Source organism: Marmota marmota, unplaced genomic scaffold (genome assembly GCF_001458135.2).
Source record: "Marmota marmota marmota unplaced genomic scaffold, marMar, whole genome shotgun sequence".
Classification (NCBI taxonomy): Eukaryota; Metazoa; Chordata; class Mammalia; order Rodentia; family Sciuridae; genus Marmota; species Marmota marmota.
The window spans coordinates 278946-291747 of record NW_025999842.1 but is presented as its reverse complement, the minus strand read 5'-3'; the positions used below and the strand labels follow the sequence as shown (position 1 = coordinate 291747).

Below are 12802 nucleotides of genomic sequence, written 5' to 3'. Positions count from 1 at the left end.
ATGAACTGGCGGACAAAATCGGCCCAGTTCACAGGATACAGGAAGGGAAGGGGAAGGGGCCAGGGACAAGATATAATCACCAAGGGCATGCCACCAGGAACCTATTTATTCCAATCGTTCCTCATCTACCTAAAGTTTCCACTACATCCCACTAGTCCATTCAAATTATTAATCCATCAAATGGATATACCAAGTGATGATTTTTAAGAGACTTAATAAGAGTGCTCATGATCCAATCATTTTCTAAAAAACTCACCTCTGGACATTGCTATATTGGGGATGAAGCCTTCAACACATGATAATTTGGGGGCTAGTCTACATTCAAATGATAAAAAAATGAAGTAAGCCTTTACATCTGCCCTTAGGGAATTCAATTCTAATCTAAAACATAGTTGTAAAAAATTATTTTACAAAGCATGATATGTGTCTTCAGATGCACTTACCTGTACCACAATGACAATAAGCATATAGCAGAAGGACAAGCAGTACATTTTCCTAGAGTGGAATGGGAAAATACTGATCTTTTTAAAATTTGTTTTTCTTCCACTTTGCTTTATAAAATAAAGTGATCATACTATAATAAACTCTCCATGAATGTTTTAATGTTCTCCAAAACAAGTATAGGAGTGAAAGTATTCATACCCTACTTACAGGAGAGGTATGCAATAGGCATAGTGCAAGGCTAGGTGGAACAGTAATATAGGTCACTCTGTGTAGACATCTCTAGAAGATGTAAGGAATGGTAAATTCACCTAATAGCTGGCAAAAATTTGGGGGCAAGGGTTTTCACTCTGCTCATCAAATTCATGATTTGACTGCCATTGGAAGACAGAACTTGCTTCTATGTCATGTATTAGCATTATGGCTCACGGAGGCACTGTTGAAAGCCCAGGGCCCTTTCTTGCTCCTCTTTTCATCAGCATAACATTAGTAAAAGGTTTCTTTGTGCTCTGTCTCCCTCAATTCTCTAAGTGCAATAACACACTAAATATTAATATTTATATGCATTAATTCCATCAATAATCATATGTGGAAGATACAAATATTGCTTTCACTTTAAAATGAAAAAAAGTGGCTATCTCTCCCTCTGTAGATGTCCTGTATTCTTTTTCCCTTGAATGTGTATTCCTTACTTTACCCCAAAGACTTCTCTCTCTCGTGATAACTTGCATTTCCCCCTCAATATGTATCTGATTTCCTAAATAAAGCTCTCTATGTCTCTGAGAAACAAAATGAGAAAAACTGATGTCCAAAGTGATGAAATAATATTTGGAAAATCACTCAGATTCTCTATAATAAAGATAGGATTCAAAGACAGATGTTTTGCTAGATCCCTTTCTACCATCATTCACAAAAATCAACTTAAAGTTCAAAGACCTAATTGTTAAACCAGCTTACTTTAGGAAAACACTTCAAGGCATTGGAGGAGGATCAAATTTGCAAAATAGAAGCAGTCTGGAGATCCCAGCTTCTATGCAGTTCAGAATCAAAACAAGAAAACAGCAACTGAAGAGATGAGCAACAGAGGAAATGAATTGAGGGACAATAGTAGACTGTTGGAGACTTGAAGAGACTTACAAATAAATACTGGTGACTGGAACAGAAAGTAAGAAAGAATTTATCAATTATGAATCTGTACCAACAGCGTTGGGACAGATCTGGGGGAGGGGTGAGAAATATAGAACAAAAGAAAGACACAACTTATAAGTTTGCATCAGAAACAGTGGTAGAAGAGAAAACCAGACTGAAGTAAGATGGGACAGAAGCTGCAAAGGAGATTACTGAATGAAAAGTTCTTCCTTTTACTCATTTGTTGGTATGGCAGGCAGCCATTTTTTTTTTTTTTAAGAGAGAGAGAGAGAGAGAGAGAATTTTAACATTTTATTATTTTTTAGTTTTTTTCAGCGGACACAACATCTTTGTTTGTATGTGGTGCTGAGGATCGAACCTGGGCCACATGCATGCCAGCCAAGCGAGCTACCACTTGAGCCACATCCCCAGCCCCAAGCAGCCATTTTTAAAAAGATCATGTCTAAACTTGCAGCTCAGAAAGGTTGAAATTCCTGCATCTTCATTCCATCTAGAGATGGCAGCAAATACTTTCATAGCGAATGCTTTTGAACTGGGCCGTCTAGGTAACTTATGTAGCAGGATCACTGATAGCCCAAAGCTGCTGGAGTGGTGGTGTGATGACACTCTCTGGTGCCCTGTGCTATTACCATGCACCAAGAACTAGGTGGGCGCGTGCCCCCCCCCCACACACACACACACACTGCAGCCCAGAAGTTTCATCTGTCTGAGGATGATATCAAGCACTGGGATTCATCACAGAGCTTTCAGAGCAACCTTGTCAGTGGCTTGGAAAGATGGGAAGAGGTCTGTACTAATATCTCTGGGTGTAGTATTTCCCACACAGCACCCAAAGCTGCAGTCCACATCAGGAAATCAGGTAGCATTATGGCCTGCCGGTTTTCTGTTCTCACAACTAAAAGGCTCAGGGGTCACTCCAGGTAAACTGGGCTAACTGGGCTACATGCAATAACCACACAAGAGACACAAATACCTTTTTGTTTGGGGTCACAATGACAGCTCCTCTGACCTTAAGTGTTCGCAGGAAGAGAGCGAGCGAGAGCAAGCGCTGACCCCTTTTATTAAGGAGAAGCTATTCAAATGAGGCAAGGGGTCAGGTTTCAGGGGGCTGAGTCTATCTTCATGATGTCCACTGTCAGCAGGTTGACTGACACCTGGGTAGGCCACACCCAAGGGCACAGTAAGAGAAGGGGACACACAAGGCACTTCCATGGAAGATTCTATCCTAAACAGGGCAAGGGGTTATATTACAAAGGAACAAGTAAGCAAAGCTTCACCCATGGGGTTGCAGGAAGACACACCCATGCATGAGACACCAACCCTCGAACCCAAGAAGGGTGGGGAAAGCTCTGCCACATTTCTGTGACTGAGCGCCTCAGCACCCAGCGGGGGAGTGTGACTCAGTCACGTGTAAGGTTGGTCTCCCACAATGGCCACAGGGTTAAAGACAATCCAGGACCATTCCTTCAGAATCTCCAGGTTCACAATAAAAGTAGGTGAGAAATCTAAATGGTCAAATGGTCAAATTCAAATGGTCACAGTTACTAGTGATTATTTTTTCCTCTCAAAGCAGAGCTGAGGATTGATCATAGCAACTGTGATCATACCATGGTGCTTTGACTCTGAAACATATCCCCCAGCCTGAGAGAGGTAGCTTACTAAAACAAAATCTTCATATGAAATATCCTCTTAAGTAAGAGATGTCCATCTATCCACAAAGAAAAAAAATATGTGCCGGTGTACAAATATCAACATACAAACCCAGGAAACATGATTACAAAAATACTCCAAAGGTTTATAACCTAAAATAAATAACTCAGGGATATTAAACTGGAGAAAATGCTGGGCAAATAATTCAACAAATTGATTGTTGAGGTGATCAGTGAAAGAATTTTAAAAGCTATAAAAGGCATCAACTCACTTAGCAGGGCAAAATAAAACATCAGATTTCTCATCAAAAACTTTAAAGGGCAAAAGGGTACGGAATGGTGTATTTGAAGCCCTGCGGGGGGAGGTGTTGAGAGTGGGAAATACTGACAACCTAGATCACTATATCGGGCAAAATAATCCTTCAGAATTTAAGAACAAATAAAATCTTTCCAAGATAAACATAAGCTAAAGGAATTCATAAGCACTAAGCTAGTATTGCAAAAGATACTTAAAGGAATAATAAAAATAACTTAGATAGCATAGGAAAGAATAAATCTCATTAGAACAATAGAATACCAAATGATAATTAGGAAAGATTCAAACACTGTAAGTATAACAAAATTATAAGAAGTAACCTATACATCTCTATAATAACACTGACTATAAGTGGAATTAATTCTTCAAGTAAATGGTATAGACCAAAAGATTGACTTAAAAACAAGAACTAACTGTATGTTTTGTCCAAGAAACACATGTCACAGGAAATGATATTCACAGACATTCATATGAAATTAAAATGATGTAAAATAATATTCCAAGCACACGAAATCTGAAAAAAGTAGGAGTCTTACAGTTTGAATATCTGTGTCCCCAAGACAACTCATGTATGAGACAATGCAAGTGTTTCCTCAGGTGGAACAATTCGATTACAAGAGTCATAACCTGATTAATGCATAAATCCACTAATATGGAGTAACTGGATGGTTATCACAGGCAGATAAGGTCTAGCTGGAGGAAGTACGTCACTGGGTGCATGCCTTTGGAGTTTATATTTTGTCACTGGTGAGCAGAACTCTCTGCTTCCTGTTGCCATGTTCTGAGTTGCTTTCCACTGCCATGCTCTTCTGCCATGATGGTCTGCCTCACTTTGGGTATGCAGCTATAAAATTGGCCATCTGTGGACTGAGACCTCTGAAATTGTGAACCCAAATAAACTTTTCCTCCTCTAATTGTTTTTTCAGATCTTTTGAATGCAAAAAACTAGAAAATAAGAAGTAAATTTAAAACCTGACTAAAACAAGGAGTAACTATTATCATCAAATAAAAGCAGACTTGAAGAAGAAGAAGGAGGAGGAGGAGGAGGAGGAGGAGGAGGAGGAGGAGGAGGAGGAGGAGGAGGAAGAGGAGGAGGAGGAGAAGAAATAGTAGTAGTAGTAGTAGTAGTAGTAGTAGTAGTAGTAGTAGTAGTAATAGTTAGTCACAATGGAAAAGAAAATAAAAATTAATGCCACTTTTAGTGATATTATAGAGAGGTATATGCATTACAAAAGACCCAGAATAGCCAAACAATCTTGAGCAAAAAGAGCAATGCTGAAGGCATCACAAAACCTGATTTCAAGTTATACCACAGATCCATAGTAACAAAAGGCCCAGAGACAAACCAACATTGTTACAGTCATCTGATTTTTTTTAAACAAAGGAACAAAGAAGATACGTTGGTAAAAAGACAGACTCTTTAATAAATGGTGCTAGGACATATGTATATACATATGTGAAATGATGAAACTAGATCCCTATATCTTCCCTGTATAAAATGAAACTTAAAATGGTTTAAGTATCTAGTCATGAGACTAGAAAATTTACAACTGTTAGAAGGAACCACAAGAGAAACAGTTCAATATATGGGCACAGGCAATGACTTCTTGAATAGGACCCCTCTAGCTCAGGAAATAATAATGGGAATCAATAAATGAGATAGAATCAACTTTAAAAACAAACAAACAAACAACAACAACAAAAAAAAAACCCTTCTGAACACAAGGAAATGATTAACAGCAAAGAGATCGCCTAAAGAATGGGAGGAAAGCTTTGCCAGCTACTCTTCTTAAAAAAGAATTAATACCCAGAATACCTAAAGAAGTCAAAAAAGTCAAAACAAAAAAAAAATCCATTAATAAATGGGTGAATGAACTAAACAAACACCACTCAAGAGAAGAGATACAAATGGTCAACAAATATAGATATATAAAAAAAGCCCTATATTTTTAACCATCAGTGAAATAAACCCAAGGATAACCTGAACTCCACTTCACTCCAGTCAGAATGATAATGGTCAAGAATACAAATAGCAATAAATGGTGTTGAGGATGTGGGTAGAAAGAGCTCTTATATGTGGTTGAAAATGTAAATTAATACAACCACTATGGAAATCTGTATGGAAGTTCTTAAAAAACTAAAAGTAAAGCTACCATACGATCCATGTATACCACTCCTTGGTAATTATCTAAAAGTATTAAAGTCACTTTAGAGATATATGCATACCCAAGTGTATTACAACACATCACAACAGTCAAGTTATGGAATAAGCCTAGGTGTTCACGAACAGATTAGTGTACAAAGAAAATGTGATATATACATTTTTTTTTACAAAGGTACAAAGAAGATAGTAGGGAAAAAGAATCTTAAAGAAATGATGCTGGGACATCTGTATCTACATAGAGAAAATGTTTTATATATAGAAAAAAAATACACACACACACACACACATAATGGGGTTTTATTTAACCATATAAAGAACTAAATTGTCCTTTGCAGGAAAATGGATAGTACCTGTTAAGTGTAATAAGTCAGACTCAGAAAGACAAATGCCATGCTTTCTCTCATATGTGGAAGCAAATTGGAAAAAAAGACATCATGAAAGCAGAAAGAAGACCAATAAGATAGAAATGTAGGAAGGAGAGGAGGGTAAGGAGTGAAAATGATCAAATTATGTTATATAAATGTAACAAAGTGAATACTTTATATGTACCAATGTTTAATTAGTCTATAAAATGATCTTTTTTTTAATAATATCCCAAAGACACCAGCAATGAAAGCATAAATAGACAAATGGGATTATATCAAACTAAAAATCTTATGCATGGCAAAGGAAATAACATAATTAAGAGAACCTATAGAATGGAATAAAATTATTTGAAAACTATTCATCTGAGAGGGGACAAATATATAGAATGCATACAGAGCTCAAAAGTTGAACACCCAAAAATATCTATTTAAAATGGGCTTAAGAACTAAAGAGACATACCTCAAAAGAAATTATAACAAATGCCCAACAAGAACATGAAAAAAATGCTGTTTCACTAATCATCATAGAAATGGAAGTCAAAACCACAATGTAATATTCTCTCACCCTGGTTAGAATGGCTATCATCAAAAAGACTAAATATAACAAATGTTAGCAAGGATGTGAGAAAAGAAAACTTGTTATACCCTGTTGATGGAAATGTAAAGAAGTACCATTATGGAAAACAGTATGGGTAATCTGCAAAAAATTAAAAATAGAACTACTATTATTATAGAATCTACCAGTTTCACTATGGGGTATATATCCAAAGGAAATAAAATCATTATATTAAAAAAACTTGCATTTCCATGTTTACTGAAGAGCTAGTCATAATAGCCAAAATATGGAAATAATACAGATGCCCTTCAGTGAATGAATGGATAAAGAAAATGTGACATGTTTACACAATGGAATACTATTCAGCCATTAGAAAGAATGAGGCTATTTTTTTTGGGACTGAGACTGGTTGTGGGGGAGGGAAAAGCAGCAAAAGGGGTTATTCAAAGTAACGAAAACCTCCTCCCGGGATCGAGCGCAGCGGCACCCCCAGGCCAGGGACACCTCTGGTGGGGCAGAAGGTGATTGAATTATTCAGATATGAAGATCATCTTCTAGGTTTTGTGTAAAAGGCCCCGGATATTTCAAGTGGCCATTTTGGAATTACAATGTTTTTGGATAATTTTGCCCCTGAAGTTTATTAAAATTGGCAAGAATCATCTCTGAAGTGAATTGATAGTAGTGAACAGATTCTACAAACTACTTAAAAAGAGACCCAGGCATTTCTTCAGTATTTTGGTTCAAACGGATTATATAAGTGGTTAAAAGTATTTCAGCTGGTGATATTTTTGCCCCCCCCACCCCCATCCTGTTGTTGTTCTTCAGCCAAACTGTAAGATATGTTTGATTTGTGTACTGAGTAGTTTCAGCAGCTTCAAATTACTGTTTTGAGTATTGCTGAAGTTTCATGGCAGTTTATTTTTACCTTTATTAAAACTTTTAGGAATTTTTGACCTCAGCCCTTTTCATGTCACAATGGGACAGCTTTTCTAAATGAAGACATTGAAAGAATACAGAGTTTTTTTCTTTTTATCTTTTACTTACGTGGAAATTTAAGATGTTGCAGTTTTCCACCAGCATGGTAGTATTGAGATAGCTATTTGTGTCTTTTTATGTGCTGATGTTTAGGAATACTCTTCAGATGTGAAAATTTCTGTTCGTTTCTGCTTTTCGGCTCATAAGTTGGATATTTCATCTGGAGTGGATAAGTACAACAGTTACAAGTACATGGAATAATAAAGAAGACTTTGATCTTAAATCCGAGGAACTTGGCTAATTCTGGAGATAGTCATATGAAAACTTTAAAACAGAAGTATGGGTAGCTGACTTGAAATAACTCTATGTCAAATAGTCATAGGTTAAGCATCTTCAAAGAACTTGGATATTTCAGAGGATACAAAATAAAAAAACAAACTGGAAAACATAAAGATTACAGAGAAAGAACCAACACCTTCGTGGGCAGTCCTGTTGGAATTTTCATCATTGAATTTTGAGAAGCATTCTGAAAATTTTTCATGGACGGAAAATCGTTATGATGTGAATCATCGAAGACACAATTCTTCAGATGGCTTTGATTCTGGTATTGGACATTCTAATGGAGGTAATTTTGGAAGGAAAGAAAAAAATGGATGGCGTACGCATGGCAGAAATGGTACTGAAAACATAAATCATCGAGGAGGATACCATGGTGGAAATTCCCGTTCTCGTAGCAGTATTTTCCATTCTGGAAAAAGCCAAGGTCTACATGAAAACAACATACCTGACAATGAAACCGGAAGGAAAGAAGATAAAAGAGAACGCAAACAGTTTGAGGCTGAGGATTTTCCATCTTTAAATCCTGAATATGAGAGAGAACCAAATCAGAATAAATCATTAGCTGCAGGTGTATGGGGCCTACACGCCCAGACACACACATACCCAACCAAAAAAATCTCCCAAGCTCCTCTCTTAGGGTATTCCATCATTCTTGCACTGAGGACCTCAATGAAGAAACAGTAAGAATATTTCTTGCTCCAAGGAATCCAATTTTAGGAAAGAATATCCTCCGAATCCTAAATCTAGAGCTCCAAGGATGCTGGTCATTAAGAAAGGTAATACAAAAGACTTACAGCTATCTGGATTCCCTGTAGTAGGAAATCTTCAGTCACAGCCAGTTAAGAATGGAACTGGTCCGAGTGTTTATAAAGGCTTAGTCCCTAAACCTGCTGCTCCACTTACAAAACCTACACAGTGGAAAAGCCAAACTAAAGAAAATAAGGTTGGGACTTCTTTCCCTCATGAATCTTCATATGGTGTTGGCAACTTTAATGCTTTTAAATCAACTGCCAAGAATTTTAGTCCATCACCAAATTCAGTGAAAGAGTGTAATCCTTCAAATTCCTCTTCACCTGTTGACAAACTTAATCAGCAGCCTCGTCTAACCAAACTGACACGAATGCGCACTGATAAGAAGAGTGAATTTTTGAAAGCATTGAAAAGGGACAGAGTAGAAGAAGAACATGAAGATGAAAGCCATGCTGGCTCAGAGAAGGATGAAGACTCATTTAATTTGCATAACAGCAATAGTACTCACCAAGAAAGGGATATAAACAGAAACTTTGATGAAAATGAAATTCCACAAGAGAATGGCAATGCCTCAGTGATTTCCCAACAGATCATTCGGTCTTCAACCTTTCCACAAACTGATGTTCTTTCCAGTTCACTTGAGGCAGAACACAGATTGTTAAAGGAAATGGGCTGGCAGGAAGACAGTGAAAATGATGAAACATGTGCTCCCTTAACTGAGGATGAAATGAGAGAATTCCAAGTTATTAGTGAACAGTTGCAGAAGAATGGTCTGAGAAAAAATGGTATTTTGAAAAATGGCCTGATCTGTGACTTCAAGTTTGGACCCTGGAAAAACAGCACTTTCAAACCCACAATTGAGAATGATGACACAGAGACAAGTAGCAGTGACACATCAGATGATGATGATGTGTGAAGGATTTCCTAACAGCTTTAGAATTTTTAGTGTGATACATCTCTCATACAGTTTGGGGTGAATTGTAAAAATGAAGAACTATAATTTATGTAGTGAAATACCCCATTAGAAGATGATTTTTTGGGGGGACTTCAATATGAAGAAAACCAAGAATGTTTTGTTGGGCTGGGTTGAACATTATTTCTTTGTAAATGAATGTTGTAGAAATGAGGACTTTGGTTGATCCAACATTGACTTTCTTCATCACTGCAGCATTTCTCTGACTAGCAATGTGACGATGTAACAAATGAGATTTTCTCATTTAATAATAAAAAATTGTGTAATGTTTAAAAAAAAAAAATGAATGAGGCTAGGGCTGTGGCTCTATGGCAGAGCCCTTGCCTAAGATGTGTGAGGCACTGGGATTGATCCTTAGCACCACATAAAAATAAATAAATAAAATAAAATGATTCTATCCATCTACAACTACAAATTTTTAGAAGGGATGAAACTGGAGGTCATTACGTTAAGTGAAATAAGCCAGACACAAACAGCTAAACTTTGTCATGTCCCATGATCAGGAGGATCAAGAAAGGTTAATATCTGCTATAATTCTGTATTTGAGCCACACCCCCATGACTATACCTGCATGACCCCAATATGTTCTCAGTGGTTACAAATCATCTGTTTATCTTCATTTGCTTTTAATACATTTCTCTTTTTAAGCCTAGACCAAAACCTTGCCTCACTTGAAGAATTCTAGAAGAAAGAAATTTAAACATCCTTAGCTAAGAAAAACAATTTCAAGTTGTAGAGAATTTAAAGACAGCTTTAAATGGAAATGTTGTTCAAAGCACTTAAAGTAAAGCCTTGTTAAATTATCTTAAAATAATAGTGGGTGGGGGTATAGCTAAGTAATAGAGTGCCTACTTAGTATGATTAAGGCCCTGTGTCCAGTCCTTAGCACCACCACAAACAAAAATATATCTGAAAAAAATAGGTAATATTTGCTAAAGAATGTGGTCATATTTGTTCATGTAAGTGACTCCTCAGTCTAGAACCAGAATATTATAACACTCATTAAAATGTAAAAGTATGAAGAGTTACACTCTGCAAAGGATCCCAATGCTTGGATGTTTAAAAAGGGGTGATAGTTTAAATTTATGAATTAACTTCACTGGGTTAAGAGATACCCAGATGACTGGTAAAGCAATTGTAAGTGTGTCTATGAGGTTGTTTCTGAAAAACATTAGCCTTTGAATGTAGATTGAATAAATAAGATACAGCCAAACTTCATCAATGTGGGAAGGCATCATCCATTGTTTAAGAGCTGGCTGGAATAGAGAAAAAAGTGGAGAGAGCAATTCATTCCCATTCATTCTCATATTCTCTCTCTCTCTCTCTCTCTCTCTCTCTCTCTCTCCTTACCTGCCTCCCTCCCTCCCTCCCTCTCTGGCCTCTGGTTTCAGAATAGGAGCTAAAACCTCTCCTCCCCCAGTTCTCAGGACTTTGGACTGAGACTGAATTACATCACTAGCTTTCTTGGGTCTCCATTTTGCAAACAATATATTATAAGTCTTCTTGGCCTTCAAAAGTATATGAGACAATTTCTATAATAAACTCTTAACTATCTATATATGTTCTGTTGGTTCTTTCCAGGGGGCAACCTGACTAATATAATTATTTAGTAAAACTTTTACAACTATTATTCAAAATATCTACCATCTCTTTAAACCCTGAGCCATTTCCTCATCTATTTGTCTGGAAGAAGTAAAAGACAAATTCACTTTTCCTTTTCAAGGTTGATCTTCATATCTGTGACCTAAATATTAACCTCTGCCACTTCCTCTGAGATATTTGACCCTAAATAATCCATCTTCCTCTCCATTAATTCCTATTATCTTTTCAAGTTTAGTAAATCTGTACCATGAGGAAAATGAAAAGGCTTTGTTTGGTTGCTCCTTCATGCTGACAATCAACTTCTCTCAAAGTAGTTAAATTTAAGCTTAAGCATGTTTTATTCACTCTTCTGTGCCCCACAAATCATCTGTTTTCCTACTTTCCCCAAAATTGGTGCTCTCTTCAACATAAGTGAAATTGCCTCTTTCAAGATCATCAGTGACTTTCTAAACATAAAACATTAACATCTGTTTTCTTTATCTGAATGTCTGTTGCTCTCTACAAAACTGTTGGCCAGGGTTTAAGATGTTTTGACTTTAGCAAGTTGTTTGTCCTTCAGTGAAACTCCACTCCCTTTTTTATCTTAGAGACTCTATTTTTCATTTTTATTTTTTAATACTGGGGATTGAACTCAAGGTGCTCTGAGCTACATCTCCAGCCTTTTTATTTTTTGAGACTTTCTCTAAACTAAATTGCTCAGGCTGGCCTCAAATGTGCAATTCTCCTGAGATTTCTCAGTCTATTGATTACATCCCAAATTTACCTACCTTAATAGTTCTTAACTAAGACTGTACAACATCTCCACCTGAAGATACTTTAAAAGTTTTTTTTTTATAAGTTGAAAAGATATTTCTAAAAAACTGTTGTTATAACTAAGGCAAATTAAATCAGAATTTTATAGGATGAGTTTGGGAATAATTTTTTAACTATTTATTTATTAATTTAGGTACCAGGGATTGAACCCAGGCCATTTAACCATTGAGCCACATCTCCAGCCCTTTTTGTTTTTATTTTTTTCTGTGGTGAGCCGCTTCTGCCGTTTATGCAAATTATGGTCACCATTACATGATGGCGCTGGCTCCGCTGTGGTCTGTGACAAACAACTCCTTGTTTGGGAGAGTTGGCGCATGACTTTTCATCACTCTATGAGAAAGCTCCACGTGGCTGCTTTGCATTGGGGCTTGAGATGCTTTATTAAGGCTGGGAGGGGCATCCGAGGGAGAAGAAGAACTATCAGGGGCCTGAATAAAGTTGTTGAAAGAAGATTCTTGGGTTGCGTCTTTCTTGCGGGCAAGAAGTCGCGCGCAACAACGCAACAAGGTTTCCCCTTTCTGTTTTCTTAAAACAATACAGGCGAGAGTAGAGGTCCTATCCCACTGTGCAGAAGTGGCTGCATAGTATGGCTCAGTCTTAAGGAGGGCCCTTCCCCAGATCCGAGACCATATCAGCCGACGCCTTTTTTCGTGGGGCGGGGAGTGGATGCGTCTAACCCGCATGCAATAGGACATGCTCTCCTTGAGGTC

At 37.2% G+C, this 12802-nt stretch overlaps 1 protein-coding gene across 1 annotated transcript; it reads left to right on the top strand.

Annotated features, from left to right (window-relative positions):
* Positions 1-8047: 8047 nt before the first annotated feature.
* On the top strand, positions 8048-9960 carry LOC107153275 (vasculin-like; the record flags this gene model as incomplete). The annotated part of the gene is made up of 2 exons (XM_048799522.1): positions 8048-8591; positions 8677-9960. Coding segments are annotated over 2 exons (1488 nt in total), but the record flags the coding sequence as incomplete, so codon positions are not given.
* Positions 9961-12802: the final 2842 nt, after the last annotated feature.